The sequence below is a fragment of the Cylas formicarius genome, unplaced genomic scaffold, assembly GCF_029955315.1.
Source record: "Cylas formicarius isolate icCylForm1 unplaced genomic scaffold, icCylForm1.1 PGA_scaffold_5__7_contigs__length_24384050, whole genome shotgun sequence".
Lineage (NCBI taxonomy): Eukaryota > Metazoa > Arthropoda > Insecta > Coleoptera > Brentidae > Cylas > Cylas formicarius.
Window position 1 is genome coordinate 21,481,003 of NW_026844341.1, and position 19,909 is coordinate 21,500,911.

Consider the following 19,909-nt stretch of genomic DNA (forward strand, 5'->3'; position numbering starts at 1 on the left):
CATGGCTTTTTTAGCCGTCTGATCCAAATTAATAACAAAATAAATAAAACAAGTTCCTGTGGTGGACATTACATTATCATTATTTATTATTAGATTCAAGAGGTGACACTACAATAAATATGAATATAATGAATATTTTCATTCCGCCCCATATCCTCCCTCGCTCGTTCTCAGCCGCCGATACATAACCTTACATTCGTTTCACTCAAGGTAAAAAAAAATGGAGAACCATCGTTACCGGAGCCGATCCGCTCCTCATTAAGACGGGGGCGGGGGTGGCGGTGCTGTCAATAAACTGGTGACGTCGATACCGGGCGGCGGCGGGGGCGGACAACTGTTCGGGGGCCACATAAAGGGCGGCGGCGCCCCCGCGTTCCACGGGGGCGGCACACTCGCGCCCGTCGTTGTGGTGGGAGTGGCGCCGGGCGGCGGCGGTTGGTTGGCCGCCGCACTCATCCACGGCGTCATCATTTGAGGCGGGGGTGCTTCGGCGCCGGGCGGAGGCGGCGGCGGCATTATGCCCGGGCTCGTGGGCCAAGCGGGCCACGGCGGCGGCATCCCTGAAACGTACGCGTGAGTTGCGTCCATGGCCGACGCGTGGAGGCGGTCACCGTTCATCGGTGGCATGCCGGGCGGCGGCATCACGCCTGGCATGCCCGGGGGCGGCATCAGAGGCCGCGGCGCCATTTGCGACTGGAAAACGTTGAAGCTCGACGTTTTTTTCGGCTGGTGCTCGGGCTGGCTGCTCAAGTCGGGGGGCGGGGCTTCACCCAGCTCCGCCATCAATGACATGTACTCTGAAAGGCGATTAATCAGTTTAAAAACCGACTGAAAATATTGAAAATGACGCCGATAATAAAAATGCTAATAACAAAAAAGCAGGAAAGGGAAAGAAAAAACTATGAAATAAATAAGATTAACAATAAAAAGAAAGAAAAAACACCTAAAACTTACTGAATAATACATATACATCATACACGAAGAGACATACTTTCAAAAAACGAAAAGAATCGAGCCATACCCACAAATCAGTCTATAACCTATAAAAGAAATTTCAAATAGAATTAAATTATGTCAATTTAGGCACTATCGGAATCGGTTTGATTTAAAACGAAATTAAAAAATAAACAAATAAAAAATGTATTTAAAATATAAAAATCCATAACAAGGCCAAACGGAAGTCCAACAAATTTAATGTTGGCTCAAAATTGATAAAGTAGCGCATTCAATGAAAGGATGTTTTTTGGCTCGGGTGATTTATTTGAAGTTTTTCCGGCGCCCACGCGGAGCACATTTTTACGCACGTTTTCTCATTAGAGCCCAAAGTGTGAAAGACTTTGTCTGGAGAAACTCCCTCCTTAGCTTTCATTTTTCTTATGGCTGCCCCATAGGATTTTTTTTATTTTTAGAACAGCGTAAAATTTTCAGTTCAGTCATGTCTCACAAATGCACAAAACATTTCATCACACTAAGTAAAGTTGGGTCTAAATTACTCTACGAAGGGGCACCCATAAAAAACCGGAATTGAATTGCTGCGCGCAGAGCTTGTATAGTACACTTTTCTGCCGCTAGGCTGTCGATGGTACAACTTATTGCGAGTTCAACGCCACCTTCGTTTTAAATTTAGTTTGTTTTGTTCACTTGCAGTGCCATTTTTTGTTATCGCTGTTTTTTTGTTATTTCGTTTTTTTCGATGGCAAGTTTAAAAGAACAATGTGCAGCGGTGAAATTTTGTTTTCTGCTCGGTAAAAGTGCTGCTGAAACTGTTTCAATGTTAAAAACAGCTGATAAAGACGATGCAATCGGAAAAACTCAAGAGTACCAGTGGTTTGTTCCCTTCAAAAATCGTGACGAGTCAATTGATGACCGACCTCGTTCTGGACGTCCATCGACTGCTCGAATCGACGAAAATATTGAAAAAATTCGAGAGTTTGTGCTCACAGACCGTCGACAGACAACTGAACAATTATCAAAGTTAGTGGGTTGTCTTGGAGCACGGTTCAGCGAATTTTAACCTAAAATTAGGGAATGAAAAGAGTTACTGCCAAGTTTGTTCCTCGTGTTCTGACTGACATGCAAAAAGAACATTGAATTGAAACATGTCGTGCTTTGAATGAACAGCTTGAAAAGACCCGATTTGTGGCGGACCGGTTCTTTCACCACGATAATGCACCTGCACACACAGCCATTCCTGTTAAGCAGTTTTTGGTTAAAAATGGCATGGTTCCTCTGCCCCGTGCACCTTACTCGCCTGATCTCGCTCCGTGTGACTTCTTATTTCCACGTATGAAAAGGGACATGAAAGGACAGCGATTTGACAACATCGAAGAGGTCAAGAAAAAAACGAGAGATGAACTGTCGGCTATAGCCAAAGATGAATATAAAAAATGTTTCGAACAGTGGAAGCACCGCTGGGACAAACGTATTAGTTGTAATGGAGAGTATTTTGAAGGGGATAAGGTCATTCTGTGATTTTCAAAACAATATATAGTTTATAAAAAATGATTCCGGTTTTTTTTGCGTCAGTCAGATGTTTTGGCCAAATTACCCCCCCCCCCCCTCATGCGTGTTTTTAAGTCAGAAAAGTTGTCGTTCATTTGAATTAACACTTGAACAACTCACAAGTTCGATACACATTTAAAAAGTAGTGTAACGTAAAATTTTATTATGATTGGCAATTGGCGACTCTATGTGTTAGGGTTTCTATAGATTTGGAATTAACATTTGGTGTGGTATCGTTGGTAATTCAACTTCCTTTTTTAATTGAGAAGGTTGTGGTGACGTGTATTTTGTGATTGAACGCTTAATATCTTTAATGTGGAAATTATTAGAGAGAAGAGTTCGCTCTTCTTAAGAAAAGTGAAAGTTCAGGCGCGTGGCATGATAACAAAAGACGATTGAGAAATGTCATAATTAAAAAAAGTGCCTGATTAATATCACATTTGCACAGGTGTCAAATTTAACCGTTCTGGAATTATTGGCGAAAAACGAAATCCGCTATTTCCCGTTTTTCCCCAACATTTCCCAAACCAATTAACCGATCGCAAATCTGAAGCGCATTGTCAAATACACTCATTCAATCTTTGCTGTAGGTATAACGGGAGCGGAAATGCGTTCCTACATTGCTAAAGTCATGTAAATTATTTCATTCTTTTAATTTTTTTTCCCCATAGGTCTGATGGTGCAAATGCGATGTTGTGAGCGAATCTTTTGAGACCTTGACTTGTGAGTCCTCCGAATAGTTTTGAAAAGCAAAGAACGCAAGACGGGCAGTAGTAACAACGAGACCATCCCGGAAGAGAAAGATAACATTAAAAAAAAAACAGTAGAGGCGACATTTTCGGCAGTACAAACGAGAATGAAATCTAGAATAATTAAAAAGGTTAAAACAGTAAGGGAATCAAGATGGGAGGTATAGTCTGTTCATAGATATTCGAAAGTAACCAATAGCTTTTGAACGGATTATCCGAGGGTGGTCATTAACATAAATACGACAAGATTATTATTAATTAAGGTAAGAATCTTGTCGCATTGTATGCTAATGACCACCCTTGGATAATCCATTCAAAAGCAATTGGTCACTTTCTTATATTTATGAACAGACCATACACAAAAAGTTTCGCTAAGAAAAGAACTTTTAATACCTTCATCGATCTTCGCCCTGTCGCCGGGGATGGGCGGGCCGCCCAAGCCCGGACGCTTGGACCGGCAATCCTTGGCGATGTGGCCGGCGGCGCCGCAGCTCGAGCATACTATATTGTTCGTCACGTTCGGCTTATCGGGACACTGTCCAAAATAATACATAGATAGTTAGAATACAAGAAAGAAAATACGTCCAGTGAGACAGAATGCGCAGCAACATTTCAGAATGGGTATGCTGTCCATCACTCGCGCAATCAGACCCGAAAGATGGTAAAAATATACATCATATATGTTTTTATTCCATTTTAATTATTACTTTTTCGTTTATTCAACTCACCAGCCACGACTTGTGATCGATCGCGCCGCAGTTGTTGCACCGCAGGCCGTCGTTCTCTCTCAACGTGCCGTTGAGCTGCGCGAGTTCGCGCAGCTGCATCCTGCGCAGATCGTTCTGGTTCTCGGGCACTTCCACGCCCTGCCTGATCACTTCCTTTATCTAACGAGAGATAGAGACACTCGTTAAAATTGAAAAAAAATATAAAGATTTCGAAACCAATGGCTCTTTGGACTTTGATTTTTCATTTGAAGCTCATATTGACACGACTGCCAAAAAAATATCCAAGACAAACATTCTTTTTTTTTCTTGTTTTACTGCTCCTTCAATTGGAAATTTATTGACATATTGACACGACTGCCAAAAAAATATCTAAGACAAACATTCTTTTTTTTTTCTTGTTTTACTGCTCCTTCATTTGGAAATTTATATACCTTGCCACTACTGTGTGAAGAAATAAAGATTATTGTCAAATGCGGTGGGAGAACATCATGTTTGTTACTATATAAAAAAAAGCCTTTCTTCGGTGAAGGATAATAATCTCACTTAATTTAAAAATAAAATGAATCAGCACATTACGGGAAAAAAGTTTACTATACCCCCCTCTAAAAGAATTAACAATACCACAACTTTTTTACTTACCCTCTCGACGGCCTTTTTGACGCATTCGGGATTGGTGGCCGTTATGTAAGCGTGAAGAGGCTCGTCCTCTCCGGGCAACGGTTGCCCGTCCTTCCTCCCCACCTTGCCCTCCTTAACGCTACCCTTTCCCCGGATGATGATCTTCGCCCCAGTCTCCTTCTCCATTGCTTAGAAAAAAAAAAAAAAAATCGCGATAGAGTCACCATAGATTATGGCAATGAGGAGAGACTTTTTAACCATTTCTATAGTATCAGCAAAGGTTAGGTATCAATCAAGCAACAATCAGTCCCGAAAGATGGTAATGAACATCATGAGATATTAACTGAGTGACTTTTTTTTATTTGTAAATTTGTATATTTTTTGCAATTTGTATAAAATGTAATTTCCATCTCTTTCATGTTTAGTTGTTTATTACTCTACGTCTTAAAGACAGGGGCGTATGCCAGAAAAGGATAAAAACGATGTAAATAAAAAAAAACACTTACTCTTCAACGTGTTACCCCTGGGGCCGATAAGAAGCCCCACGAAATTAATCTCCGGATGTTCCTCTTGCGGGATCATCACCTTGTCGCTGACCCGAATCACCGGAGGCCTGCAACACGCGAAAACACAAATTACAACACTGCCCCCACCACGCTTTCCCAAGTACTTGTAGTCCATCGGCGGCTTGAATTCCGGGTTGATCTGCTGCATTTTCAGGACCAACGAGTGGCGCTCCTCTTCGAGACGTTTCCTGGTTCGGAACTCCCTGGTGTTCAGCCGTTTGCCATCGCTGCTGTAAATGGGCTCCGGAGATGGGGACCTGCGGGAGCGGAAAGAGGCGGTTAGAAAAATCGCCGCCCTCGGGAAGCGCTATCTGTCACACTCGCGTCTTTAGTCGGGGAAGATTTTATTTCATGGTACGTTTGAACTACTCGTCAGCAAATTATTCACATTTTAGAGGCCAATGTCCGTTATATTCGAACCACTGGCTAGCAAATTGATGTAGTGTGTGAAATTTAGATAAGACATTTGAAGTGTGGCCCCAGATTTTACGTATGGAAATTTGACAAAGTGTGCGTTACGCTTGAACCACTCGCTAGCAAATTAAATCCTGTGAGAAAGTTAATCAATAAAAGATCGGGTATGACAGAGGAGCAGGAAACTTAAAAACAACGTTTTCTAGCTATTATAATGTTATGTTCGTTTCCTAAAGAAAAAAATTTTGTGATTAATCGCTGCAACGGTGATAAGTCTGATTATTTGGCTGAAAAATGAACGCTTTTAATTAGAAAATTCTAGCACCGTATCTAGAAGAAAAACGTGTAATATATATATCTATTGGGCGGAGGATTTATCGGCCGGAATCTCGAGAATTTTCTTTAAGAATTCTAGAACAGACGTTTGGATTAAAACTAACCTAAGCTAACCTAACTTTTGCATTAAATTTTTAACGGCGTCTGAATATCTTTGCAGGCACTTCATAGAGCGTTCGGATCTTCAAGCGCCGCTACATGAGCCTTTTTCGCAAAACCATTGAAACCTTGTCGAATCTTAATCGACCCAAATCTTCATAAGTAAGGTTAGGTGTAGTTTTATTTAAAAAGATTTACAGAAAAAGAAGGTAAAAAAAAAACAAAGATTAATTTGTAATGGTGACTAAAATTTGTACTTTCAAAGAAGTAAATATGTTTTTAAGAGTTAAATTTAATGATTTATTTTTAAAAGGCCGCAAATTTAAAAACGACTATTTCATGTTAATTTTACTTGTCAACACATTTACATCGACGAAATTTCAATGGACCCTGAATGCAACGTCAAAATGTCATTACATTAAACAAAAAATTGCCATATTTGAAACAAACACAGCAGTTTACTCGAAACATCAACAATACTATCAAAAATGGAGCAACTTTTTTATTCTTTAAAAAAATTAATGCCATAGAAAACGGAATTAGATCGCACCAAAAAAGTTGCACCATCTTTAAAAAAAAGGCTCATCCTTTATAAAAATGAACAACCTCACTCTAAAAATGGGTTTGTATAATTAGTATTCAGATATATATCGTTGCCAAACCAGACTTTGAAGACTTTTTTGGCCCTGGCTGCGGTCAAGGCGCTAAAATCGCAGGCCACGTCAGGGCCGCTTTGCTAAAAACCTAACAGGAAGCGTCTCACACCTTTCCTCCGGATTGGCTGGTATTCCGAGGTCGCCGGAGCGCAGCTTGCGGCTCACTTCTTCAATCTGTAGCTGAACTGAAATGGAACGGGTTAGGGGAGGGCAAATGCCCAGCAGTTAGAAATGATCGTTCAAAAGTAAAAAAAATAAACACAAGTGTTTTTACAAGTCTGTGCTTAAAATATCCCCAGCAATTGTTCTAAAGAATTTAAACGCTAAACTAAATACGTTTTCGCCAAGTCGCTGGCTGGCTAGAAGGTTTAACCGAATTTGTAACTGAAACTAATCAATATTAGCACCGCAAATCAGTTATTAGTCACCAATTTACCTTTTTTTGATTAGAAATTAAACTCTATTCTCCCATATACCTATAAAACACGTTAGGCTGCAATGTTTTCATTATATAAAAGTACTTACAGTGACTCTGTTCACCCACTTCTAATTAGCGGTATAATGGGGCAAAACACTTCCCTTCTCTATCAACCTGTCATATCTCAGTACTTACCAGAGTTGACAAAAAAAAAATCAATGCACAAAAACGACTTAAATCTATTTCTTTAAAAATTAATTTTTTAATACACTTACGCAAATAGGCTTGCTCCTGATCCTTGTTCAAGTTTGGAGGCAATATGGTCGGCATACCGGGTATGAAAATTTTTTCATGCTCGCTCCCGCCCCACCGTGAACGCCTTTTCCTTTTTCTATCCGAGGCATCGGAGTCTTGGCTTCCTATAAATAATGTAAGCGACCATCAGTACAATTGCCTAACATTCATGAGAAAAATTGACGAATTCAAAATGGCCACTCACCCGTGGAGTGGTTTGAGTTTTCTCCTTGGGCCTGTTGAATTAGATTAGCGAAATTTCTCGAGGCAGCAAGAGAAGCCAAAGTATCTTGGATAAGCTTTTCGCCATCTGGTTCCGGGGGAGTTTTTTCCCTTTTCCGATCGCGGCTCCTCTCTCTGCTTCGACTTCGACGCCTATCACGATCGCGCTCGCGATCCCTATCCCGGTGTCTGTCACGGTCTCTATCCCTGCTACGTCTTCTCTTGTCTCGATCGCGGTCACGATCACGATCTCTGTCTCGATCCCGATCTCGATCTCGGTCTCTGGAACGATCACTGTGTCTCGAAGAACCCATTTTTTATTGCACAATTGCTCTTCGAAAGTTAGTCCACGTCTTCAATGGCGACTCAATCTCAGCTCGACGTACAAAGAAACTGACGATCAAATTCGAAGGGACGGAAGCGACAGATGGCGCTGCTTGGCAGTTCCGTTTGAATTAGGCATGTTCGAATATTCTTTTTGCCAGAGATACCAAAATAGCTTCCTCTCTCACAAGCTGCAGATGTAGCTAACGATGGTAAAATCAATTTCTTATCCCATTTTAGTTTTCATGGTGTTTGTACGCACAATTTGACTTTAATAAATTTGAAATTTATTTTAATTTGCATTCACAGATGCCGCCACTCGAACCTCTTCTGGTTGTAGGCGGCTTCTTAAATTGACAGTTCCGCCATTTTGTGGAAATTGTTGAGAATTTTTTGCGCGAAGTGAAGTAATTTTTTTATTTAAAAAAACGACTTTTTCTTAAAATTATTGCTTCGACTGGTACAAATTTCTAAATTAATAGGTACGTCATATTATTTCACATGGAATATTTTTTTTGCAACATTTGGTACTTTCGCCCTAGAAAATGTCCGTGGACAACGAAGGGTACATCGCAAAAATGCGAGGTCTGCCGTGGTCCGCCACCGTTGACGACATTGTGAAGTTTTTTGGCGATTGCAAAGTACTAGGCGGTAAAGAAGGGGTGCACTTGACTAGTTCTCGCGAGGGCCGACCAAGCGGAGAAGCATTCGTCGAGTTTGAGGACGCCGAAGATTTGAATATGGCGTTACAAAAAGATAGGGCTCACATTGGGAACAGATATATCGAAGGTAAAGCAACTCGGGAACTATTATTGACACTGCGCATTTTGATTAGTGCTCGCAAAATGTTGCGAATGTAATTTTAAAATGAAATACTAGTAAGTTTTGTTAACTTGTATTTTTTTGGTTTAACTAATTGGAATGTGCCATTTATTGAAGATATTGAACGCTTAAAATTAAAAATGAAGCAATTGGATCTTGGACTTAATAAGAGGTCCGAAAAGTCCCTAATTGTGTAAATAAAAATTTAAATGGCGCAGATTAAGAAATCAAATAATAATGGATTTAGAGATAGATATGAATGAAAAATATTATTTGTAATTGTTTGAAATTTACATCAGTTTACATTTTCCCAATTTTTTTGACTTAAACGTGTTAATAGCAATGTTTAAAAGTAAGAAAGGTACTATAGAACACTGTATTCAAAAAACTGCAACAAATAGTGCTTTTTGTGTAAACTCATTAAGAAACATGCCACTTGATAGTTCTTCCTTATTTTTCATAAATTTCATTATTTCACTTCTTATTTTATAGCCATCCATTACATATTTACCATAATCAAATTATTATGGATAATAAGCACCCATTTTTTTAACGTAAAAATATTTAGTAGTGACCACATAAAGGTCAATTTTTTTTAATTTGCCACATTGCCAAACTGAGTCTAGTTTGCCCAGGTCCATCGATCTGGAGAACTATAAAGGCCAATAACAACATTGCGGTGACTCAAGTAACCATTCCCAGAAATACCGATACTCATTTTTGCGCACAATTTCAAGAATAGCTCCCCTTGGGATATATCTATATGTATATTTTTACAGTGTTTAAAGTCAATCGCGCTGAAATGGACTGGGTTGTCAAACGTTCAGGAGCGTCTTTTGGGTCCGACGACGATGGGTGCGTTCGTTTAAGAGGTTTACCTTTTGGGTGTTCCAAAGAAGAAATTGCGCAGTTCTTCACAGGTAGGTGCCTCTTTCGGTGTTTCTACAGGGTTGGTTTGAAAAGGTATACATAGAGTCAGATATTTTGTTTTTTGCCAAATTTGCTTATCCCATAAACATTGTCCAACAAATACAATTAAATGGGCAGCGAGATGATCTGCCCAATAAAATTGCTTGCGCACGAGAGGTCTCGATAGGAAAAGTTTGTTTTTGTTTTTATTTTTTTTAGAGCCGATTTTTTCGATGCTGTCCGTGTATTTTACTGATCTGTATGTATATATTTATCTAAATGTGTATAGTATATTGCATAGCCGAAGGGTACGATTTGAGCGGGTATGTTTACTATTTTTGTGTGTGGGCGTAGGGTTGGAGATTGTACCCAACGGGATAACGCTGCTCACCGACTACTCGGGGCGAAGTTCGGGGGAGGCATACGTTCAATTTGTGAACAGGGAGGTGGCAGAGCAAGCTCTGCAGAAACACAGGGAAAAAATCGGACACAGGTGGGGTAAAATTTAGGATGAATTGATAATTACACACAAGTGGTATGGGGGGTGGGAGGGCGGGCGGTGCATTACCTCCTTCTTTCACCTTGCATCCCATTATATATCTATATATGTATATTGAGTTTCCTTGTTAGCTTAACATCCATGAGACAGAGTTTGAAAGTGTCACTGTTGCCGAATTTTCGGTGGCGTTACGGGGCATGTGGAACTCTTGTGCGAGTCTATAAAACTCGAGAAACAATTTTTTCGGCTTTCGACGCTTTACCACGAATTTTGAGTTTTATTTTTTCTATGCCCGTTTTCGCGCATTTCCGACGACGACGACAACGACGTTCGCGCATATCCCGATTTATAATTTGCCTGAAACGTCGCCTCGCGTCGTCCGCAGGTATATAGAGATATTCAGAAGTAGCCTGTCCGAAGTGAACGGCGTCCTGGGCTTCGCGCCGCGCACCGGGCGCGCGATGGGGCCCGTCGCGCCCACGCCGACCTTCAACAACCGACCCAGCCCCTACGACAGGGACCGTTACGGGGGCGCCAGCCGCTTCCCGTTGCGCGCATCCAGGAGCTTCAAAGGCGCCAATTTGAGCAATACCAGTGAGTTTCGGGGTAGCGATCCGTGAACTTTCGGGCTCCACTATATATTGGGGAACCTGCTTCTTTTTTATATACGAGTCGTTTATTTTGAAATTGGCTTAAGTCCATTTTCATCTTGTGACATTTATAATTTATGCTGTATTGAAATATATTGAAAATTTTATATCACGTACATTTTCAAAATAATATCAGTTCTGAAAATCCTAATTTTGAAAGTGACCTAAGTCCGCTTTTTATTGACGATTTCAAAGCGTGCGGTCCAAAATATTGAAAGCAGTGATGAAGGAAATTTAAATTATGTTTTGATATTGAATTGAAACTTAAAACATAATATTTTATTTAAAGAAATTTTTAAACCCGTGGGAGAGGATAAAATAACAATATTTCCTGATTCTGAAAGTGAAGAGGAATTAGTTCATTCTTCAACAGAGGAAGGGCACAAAACAGCACCTTCAAAGGGTTCAGAGAAGTGGTACTTCTAAAATTCGTAAAATTCAGGGAAAAGATACGATACGCAATCGGGAAAAATTAAATTATTCGTGCCAAAGTTTTTCAAAATGAAGATTGCCAATGTCGAAAAGACTGCTTGAAAAATTTAAATGAAACAGAAAGAAAACGTATTTTCGAAATGTTTTGGTACTTAATAAGCAAAATATATTGCTATACGAAGCGACCGGACGCAGTGTTGTAAAAAGAAGACGTCAGAGAAACGGAAAAGGTTCATGTAGAAATGAGAGTTTTATATATTCGTTAAATATTGTAAAAAATTTTTTTAGATACTTTTCAAATAAGCGAAGCACGATTGAAACGTGTATTAAAATCTAAAAACGTTGGCAACGATTTACGTGGGCGTTTTGACTGGATCGTCTAGAAAAATATGTGTAGAAGCAAATATGATTGTTGAAACCATATTAACAGTTTCCCAAAAATTTGAATCCCATTATACTAGGGAGCATAATCCCGACAGAAAATATCTTCATCCTGAACTGACTATAAAAAAAATGTTTAATTTTTATGATGCACTGTGAATAAAATAATTTAACAGCAGTTAATGAATGGACTTATAGAAAAATATTCGAAAAGGATTTTAAACATTGAAGTCAAAGCATCAGAAAACCATGAAGAACAGAAAAAACTTATGGAAGTTAGCAGAATCGGCTAGAAATGCGTTAAAACAATATCAAGCAATCCATCTCATTATTTTGGCTTCCCATTCAATTTCAGAAAGTGTTACCATTCCCAAAGTTAACTACTTCAGTAGCTTATCATAAATGTAACATGTATATTTTAAATTTAGGCATACACAATGAAATGAAACAAGAGGATTTCATATCAACAAGATCCTTGGAAGAAGCAGTTTACAAAAGGTCCAAAAATACAAACGGAGAAAAAATAAGCTGGCTTCAAATACGCTGGATACGATTTTTAAGAAGTGAACCATATAAAAATTTATATAAAACAACCTTGGATGAGAACGCAGAATTTAATATTCTTGATTTATTCCTACGTCGGGGTAGACCTAAGACATTTGGGAATATTGCGTTGCCATCGTTATATAAAAGTAGAAGCATTACATCACTAAAATTTGTCGGTATGTACCTCCGAAACACCGTAACTACTTCAAATCACTCTCGCGTACCGAGAATGTTACTAATTTTATTTCTTATTATCTAAAAATATAATTTAAATGTTGTTTTTTTCTATTTTTTAAGCTATTTGTAACGGACCTAAGCTCTTTCACTTTTTGTAACAAAACAAATTTTTATTTTGGAAGTGACCTATGTCGTTTTAAGGTAAGCAAGATCATATTATGCAACTGCAACTGAAAACCTAAAGTATTTTAAATTAAAGATAAATGTACTTAAGTCACTTTCAAAATGAACGCTCATATATCCCACAATTCATCAATTAAAGTTGAAAACCGTGAAAACTCCCAACGAAATTTTTATTCTCGTATTTAAAAGTCAAAACGGGGAAGATGGGGATAGAGAAATACGTGTTTGATTTTCCGCCCTCCAAATTATCCCACTTCTGATTTCTTAATACCAAAGACAGGCGAATTGTGTTTATTTTTGAGGTAAGTATATTAAGCCAAAATTTGCATTAAATATATCCGAAAACCAAGTTTAACATTTTTTATTTTTATTATCCAGTTGATTGGAGATAGATATTACGGCACAATCGCGAATTTCAAAAGTAACTTTACTCCCTTATATATCGCAGGTTCGACTATTTTCTTTTACCTGGGGGTTTTTCAAAATATTTTCTTTTGACCCACGATAAACCGTTGGGCGGGCAAGAAGGGTCGATTCACTTTAGGCGCCCTTGCAGCTACTTGGACTCAGAACGGCGCCGGCGGACAGCCTAGAGCCTCGCGGAGCCCCTTCGACATGGACTCGTGGAGCGGCCCGCCGGCTCAGGGGGGCGGCATGCATTGCATCCACATGAGAGGGCTGCCATTCAAGGCGACCCAGGACGATATTGCCGACGTAAGCAGCCGTGTGCTCAAGGCTTGCGCCTAATTTCACTGTCCGTAATTTTGCAGTTTTTCAAGCCCGTTGTGCCAGTTGAGATTCATTTGTTGCCGGACGATAACGGGCGGGCATCGGGCGAAGCGGACGTCGAATTTTCCAGTCACGATGATGCCGTTAAAGCGATGAGCAAGGACAAAGGACACATGCAGCACCGCTACATCGAGCTGTTTCTGAACTCGTCCGGCGGCTCTGGAGGGGGCGCTTTCGGCGCTCCCGGGAACAGACGACGCTTTTAAACGCGTCAGAAGAGGGGCTTTTTCGGTTTTTGCCTAACCCGTTGGCTACGAGAGGGGCGCGGGCCGAAGTTGATGAGATTATGCTGTGGCGTCTGGGTTTACATTGCTAAATTATTGTTTTTTTTTTTTTAAATCAAAGGAACAGGCCGTCGTTTTACCTTAGGCGACCGAGTTAGGGTTAAGTTAATCACATGTTTAGCAGACAATGGGCAAGGAATCTCGGGAACGTTTGAGGCTAGGAAGACGTGTCCTCGGGTGACTTTTTGAAGGGTTTCCGTTGACGTGTTTAATTCGTTTTCTTTTTTGTAAACCTTTCCCCAAAAATACATTCTTCATTTTCACCAGGTTGTTGTTTTTTTTAACTCTTTATTTTAACATAAATAATAAATCAGCAGAGTAAATATTTATATATAATATATACATATATATCAAAAGCGGCAACGATAAAATAGAAATCAGTTAAATAACAAGTTAATTACCAATACTTTTCCAACGATTTCACTAAATCTTTAGGGCTGGTAGTGGGGCTGTGCCTTTCCACTGGCTGACCATTTTTATCGATAATAAACTTTGTAAAGTTCCACTTGATCGTGTCTATTAGGCTGCCTCCTTGCTTGTGCTTCAAATACTTCCACAATGGATGTGCGTCGTTCCCGTTAACGTTAACCTTCTCAAAGAGATCGAATTTAACATTTCGCTTGGAGGCGAACTCGCATATCTCTTCGTTTGTACCAGATTCCTCGTTGGCGAACTGATTGCAAGGAAACGCGAGGATCCTTAATCCTTTCGCATCGGCATATTGGTCATACAGTTGATTTAACTCTTCGTAATTCGTTTTGGTGAGGCCGCACTTGGATGCTACGTTTACGATGATGCATACGTGGTCTTTGTATTTGTCGAGCTTCACGTCGTTACCCTTAATGTCCGTGGCGCTGAAATCGTAAATAGACGACGCTTGTTTGTAGTCTTCCGGGTTTGTTGCCATTGTCACCCGTAACAAATTTGTATTGCTGAATAAACACCTTCCAAACAACAATCAAAACCCGTAACCACAGATGGGTTTTTCTTTGCTTTTCGCAAACAGTTGGGCAAGATTGCTATGACCATTCGCCCAGGAATTTTTTGTTTTCGTCCTGAAAAAAACTATAACTAACATTTGTTCTTAGCTTGCAATAAAGGTCTCCCCTGCTACCCCCGCGGACTATTCGAACCCATCCGGCCATCAACCGGCGTGGACGGGAAAAAACAACGCGGCCGACAACTTTAAACATACACTAAACGTAAGACACTGAATCCACACAATGGAAACCGATTTCAAGTTTTTGGGGACGATTGTGCAATGCTCGCGACAGAATCCACCACAGTTGGCAAATTTTATGCTGCTGAAAATTACAGACCCACAGATACAAAAACAAAAATTTCATTTCTTTAATCTTCGGCTATCCGTACTTATTGTCATTTTCAATAGCAGTTATTACCCCCAAATGAGCTGACAGAGCCTAGTAGCAACGCCAGAAAAGTAGAAGGATATCAGTTATTTGTGTCTTGCTCGCCGTTGCTTTCCACGATTTTGTAGAATCCGGTGGTGTTAAGCTTGGAAGTGACGTCACAGAACAGCGATTTTTATAAACTCAAAACCGGTTATATGTGATATTTTATTTCCTACTTGAAAAAATAACAAAATAAAAACAAACAACAATCGAAATAATAAAAAAACATGGAACACCATTAAAGTCAAAATTTTTCCAGGTAATTCAAAATTTCGACAGTGGTGGGTCGATCGTTGGGATCGGTGTTCCAACATTTCATCAAGATATCCGACACTACGTCGGCGCATTTCGCATTTTCGAAGGGCTTCATAAGGCTCTTGACGACCTGAAAAGGATTTTGGATTTCGTTGTCGCCGTTTACACGGTTTAAATAATGACCTACGTTATAAATTATCGTTTGGTTATTGTCTACTCCGTCGAACGGATTTTTGCGGTACTTTATCTGCCACAGAATCAACCCGAGTGAGTAGACATCGCTCTTCGTCGATGGTAATCTGCCAAGTAAAATTTCCGGCGCCGTATAAACAATAGTGCCCTACACAAAAAAACCTTATTTTGACTTTTTAACTGTTTAACTGTAACGCACCTTATGGTTGAATCTTTCCAAAGTTTCTCCGATTTTGACCGAGTTGCCGAAATCGCAAATTTTACATACGTTTCGCGCGTCGACCAGGATATTTTTCGGTTTTAAATCCAAATGCAAAACTCCGTTTTCGTGGCAGTATTTCACGCCCGACGTTATACCAACCACGAATTTTTTCGTTACCCCCGAGTCCACATCTTCCCCCTCTTCCAACACGTGCTGCAAATCTCTGCCCTTTGCGATAAAGTCCATGATGACTAGACAAAAATTTTGGCCTGGACTTTTGACGATATCCAGAATTCGAACTACGTTTTCGTGGTCCAGTTTCACTGCGTTTTCGTCCCCTATGTTGTTTGAAAACCTTATCAGTTTCACCGCCACCATTTTGCCTACAACCACAAGCGACCGTTACGTCATACCGAAAACAAAATTTTTGCGGCTACCCTTGTGCTCTCCTTTGAATACCGTACCGTACTGTCCGCGTCCTAGAATGGCGGCATTCCTAAAATGATCGAGTCCGGTGGTCAGCAAGTTTGATTTATTGGGTGTATTTAATTCGACACTTTTTGAGTTATAATCCGCACCATCTATGGTGATTTGTGGTATTAACGGGCTTTTTGTGTTGCCGTCGCGGCTCTTTTCCGAAAAATGTAGCTTCCTGACGACCCTGCAAGATTTCTGTTAAATTCCGTAACGCCAGTATACGGGGTTCTTACCCTGTTACCTCATTCGCGGTGGATTGCCTCAGGCTTCCCGATCCCCGCGGACTCAAAACTTTTGGGGAAAAAAATTTTGCTGCTATATTCCTTAACGGCGTCCCCATTGTGCACGAAACCGATGCTCTTTAATCTGCCAATTTTCAAAGACGCTTGTTAATATTAAATGAAGCAAAAAAATTGAAAAAAAAAGCATTATTTTTTTGTTTGGTTTGTTGTGTTGTGTGCCTTTGTTCACTTTTGTTATTTATCAAAAAATATAAATTCTCTTTATGATCGTCTAATATCGAAGACACTTTAATGATTGATATAAGACAGTATCGGCAATTAAATTCAAAATTACTTTGGATAAAAATTGATAATTACTGATGAAGCAGTAAATGTATCTAATTTGGCAGTAAAATTAACATGTCAGGATGGCCGAGCGGTCTAAGGCGCCAGACTCAAGGTTTCCTTGCCTACGATGTAGGTTTACGAGCGTTCTGGTCCACTCTGTGGGCGTGGGTTCGAATCCCACTTCTGACAAAAGTTTTTCTTTTTTTTTACCGTTTTAAGCGACATATTTGATCAACGCCGTGCGTGATGCTTTAAACAGCAGGTTGTTAGTCGACAATTGCCCACTCAAAGTTATATTTAAATTTTGCTCCGGGTATGGTGAACCCGACTTACCAACTGGAATTATTCCTAAATCTTTTCTCAGTCATGAACCGACCCTTGTATTTTCATCTAAAGCGGCCCAATTATCCGCGAGTGCTTCGGCACTACGGCCCATCTCATCTTTTGTGTATTTTTCGTTATACAGGGTTGGACTCTTGACTTGAGCCTCTGTTGGCACCAACTATATCTAAGAATGTATACTTACTTATATATAGTTGGTGCCAAATTCAAGTTAAAACCTTAATATTTGGATCTCCAGAAAGAAGTGATATAACTTTTGTTAATAAATATTTCCACAAAAAAGTCAAACAATTTGTGTTTCCATTATTTGTGCAAGTGTCTTAAGTGTCTTAAAATTTTAATATTACTATATAATAATCATTTTGTAAATTGTTTATTTTAGGTTATTATTATGGAATAAAACGGGTTTTAAACTTGTTTTTGAGACATCAATAAAAAGACTCCATTCATCAGAATTTTCTGAAAACTCAAGTTCTTAAAGAAGCCAGGCAACATAATTACAATATCATCTTCTTTCGATAATATGAAACTTTTGTACTTTTACCCAACAAATTCCACTGTTTTAATCTTGATCCGAGTAATTGTACTTTAGATTTTGATAGCCCCAAGTGTTTGTTGGAATTGAATATCCAGATAAAGTGTATCAAGGTGGATTAAATAAAATTTATTTTAGAAAAAATTTCAAATCAATATTTAATATTTACTGGTTCTGTTCATGTAAAAAACAGATGAACTACACATAAAATACTTAACAAAAATATTGAGAATATGAACTTATTTCAAAATTTAAAAAAATATTTGATACAGAACGTAAACAATTAAAAGATACTGTTGCGAATACTGCGCAAGCGCATATTATGTACCACCATTTATTTTGTATGTATATACACTGTTTAAGATATTAACGCATAAAATGAATTCAAAAAAACCTAAATACATATTTTGAAGGAGGATTTCATTGTGGATCAGCGTAATTATAATTTTATTAAAATTTAATTATAGTTAATATTACTTTTTTTTGATGCCCATAAAATATATTTTTTTGGCAAGGCCGTGTCATTTTGGAGAAGCGGCAGCAAATTTAATGAAAGGAAAATAAGTGAAGTTTGAGTTTTTATGGTTGATTTTGATCATCCGCCAGTATGTTTATTGATGTCCGCACTCAAAAGTGCCTTAGACCCGAAATCCTCTGATTAAAATTAATTTCATATACTAGTTTGAGAACTAGGAAGGAGATTAGAAAATCTTTCATGCCATTTCTGTTAGAAAATTCCGATTTTTGTCATTTGCTCGAATATTTCCGAAGACGGCACTGTCGCTTAAAGCTTTTATTTAAATATTTATTTATTCGGAGCGTTAGCCGGGGCACTTTAACACTCGAAGGAGACGAGCCGCGAGTTCAAATCGTTGAATTTATGCATGATACTCGCCACCGCCTTGTTATCGCTCTTTTTTCCATAGCCTATATCCGTAATTATTTTCTGCGGCCTGTCCTGCGACGCGGAGAAATTTTTCAGCACGCAACCGCGCCGGTTTCCAATTAACGTCGTCTGACGCGAAAATTAAAAAAAATATATAAAGGTTTCTCGCGCAAAAAAACGAGAGAAAAAACACGAGCCCGTTTCCGCGAGCATCACAAAAGCATAGAAATGTTTTCCAATTAAATTTATTTTAGCGTCATTACTGTGAGAGTTTTTGGCTCGGATAAATTTTCATTTAGAAGGATGAATGCGGCGCAACATTATTTCCGCCACTCGAAGTAACTAACTCTTCGGGGTGCAGCCGATCCGCACCAACATCTTCGGAACCTTCCGTTGCCTATATTTTACAGGGTGTTTTTTAATTGAGGGTGCGATTTTTGGGTCAATTTTAAAAGAAAACTTCATAGGAAAGTATGTCCTAAACGCATTCACTTTGAGGTGGTAAGCTTTTCCAAAAAATATATATTTTTTTAATATGTGTAATATCACTTTAGATATATTAATCTTTTATTTAATTAATATCAGCAACCGTTATCGACGGAATAATTATAAAATTCTAAAAACTAAGAGCTTAAATATAGGCCCGAACGTGGAGACACCATTTAAAATAAAGACAACGAAAGTCCAAACAAATAATTTTAATAAGTCTTTGCCTGTATATTCTTTAATTTACAGCTGGCATTTGACGTTGGAAATGTTAATATGCTACGTAACAAATTATTAAGGCTCATGAATGGAATTAATAGTTATATCTCTGAATCTAGGGGTCAATGGAGTTGCTCAACTCCACCGAACCCCAGGTCCCCTTTTGTTTACTGCATTTATTAATATTTTTCTAGTTTTTCTTAGCAGTTACCTGTATGCTTTCGCTCCCTCTACTTCTGATTGCAAGAGTCGAAGTTTCAACTCCAAAAGTTACCCGTACTGTTCAGTTAATGTAAAGTGGATATGAAGAAAACAAGTGCTAAAGTGCTGCTACTATTATTTACCATTTCATAGTTGACCATAATCGTGCCGATGCGCTTACGAAGACGCGAAGATAATGTATGCATTATTTATACAAAATAAGACCAAGCATAAGCGATAACGTTGGTGAATTTTTTTGTTAATGATCAATAAAAAATTAATAGCTTATAAAGGATAATATTTATTGTAACAGATGTTCAATATTTTTAAATACTAAAAGTGTGCATTTAAATAGGTACTAATTTTTTGACTTCTGTGATAAGGAGCGTCATCCTGCTGCCAAACTAAATTTCGTCGTTCCCTTCCAGGCACTTCATTTTCAACAAAGCGTTGGATAATATTTAAAAGCTCCATGTAGCGTTGGGAATTTACATTCTGATAAAAAAAAATATTGCACCTTTGATAGAACTTCCAC

The 19,909-nt window shown here is 39.0% G+C and overlaps 4 protein-coding genes and 1 non-coding gene across 7 annotated transcripts; 2 read left to right on the forward strand and 3 right to left on the reverse strand.

Moving 5' to 3' along the window:
* Positions 1-57: 57 nt before the first annotated feature.
* On the reverse strand, positions 58-8,007 carry LOC132702298 (splicing factor 1). Of its 3 annotated transcripts, XM_060670850.1 has the most exons (10): positions 7,586-8,007; positions 7,362-7,505; positions 6,778-6,853; positions 5,268-5,420; positions 5,104-5,210; positions 4,619-4,785; positions 3,980-4,138; positions 3,645-3,786; positions 612-797; positions 58-560 (listed from the first exon to the last, which is right to left on the reverse strand). In XM_060670850.1, the coding sequence occupies exons 1-10, from the start codon at positions 7,914-7,916 to the stop codon at positions 259-261; spliced, it is 1,767 nt and encodes a 588-aa protein (XP_060526833.1). In that variant the 5' UTR covers positions 7,917-8,007; the 3' UTR covers positions 58-258. The 3 variants fall into 3 exon arrangements, with proteins under 3 accessions (XP_060526833.1, XP_060526832.1, XP_060526831.1); XM_060670849.1 differs by having other exon boundaries at positions 58-797; XM_060670848.1 differs by having other exon boundaries at positions 5,104-5,420.
* Positions 8,008-8,273: 266 nt separating this feature from the next.
* On the forward strand, positions 8,274-13,835 carry LOC132702053 (heterogeneous nuclear ribonucleoprotein H-like). The gene is made up of 7 exons (XM_060670463.1): positions 8,274-8,408; positions 8,469-8,715; positions 9,528-9,668; positions 10,012-10,150; positions 10,542-10,750; positions 13,082-13,239; positions 13,296-13,835. The coding sequence occupies exons 2-7, from the start codon at positions 8,472-8,474 to the stop codon at positions 13,518-13,520; spliced, it is 1,116 nt and encodes a 371-aa protein (XP_060526446.1). The 5' UTR covers positions 8,274-8,408; positions 8,469-8,471; the 3' UTR covers positions 13,521-13,835.
* Positions 13,836-13,865: 30 nt separating this feature from the next.
* LOC132702055 (uncharacterized) lies at positions 13,866-14,603 on the reverse strand. Its single transcript, XM_060670466.1, has one exon. The coding sequence runs from the start codon at positions 14,503-14,505 to the stop codon at positions 13,996-13,998; it is 510 nt and encodes a 169-aa protein (XP_060526449.1). The 5' UTR covers positions 14,506-14,603; the 3' UTR covers positions 13,866-13,995.
* A 584-nt stretch (positions 14,604-15,187) lies between these two features.
* LOC132702054 (serine/threonine-protein kinase mos) lies at positions 15,188-16,497 on the reverse strand. Its single transcript, XM_060670465.1, has 5 exons — positions 16,370-16,497; positions 16,097-16,320; positions 15,657-16,042; positions 15,453-15,605; positions 15,188-15,395 (listed from the first exon to the last, which is right to left on the reverse strand). Exons 1-5 carry the CDS (start codon positions 16,474-16,476, stop codon positions 15,255-15,257), a joined length of 1,011 nt encoding a protein of 336 aa, XP_060526448.1. The 5' UTR covers positions 16,477-16,497; the 3' UTR covers positions 15,188-15,254.
* A 282-nt stretch (positions 16,498-16,779) lies between these two features.
* Positions 16,780-16,894, forward strand: Trnal-caa (transfer RNA leucine (anticodon CAA)). Its single transcript has 2 exons — positions 16,780-16,817; positions 16,850-16,894. It is a non-coding gene; the product is annotated as a tRNA-Leu (tRNA).
* Positions 16,895-19,909: the final 3,015 nt, after the last annotated feature.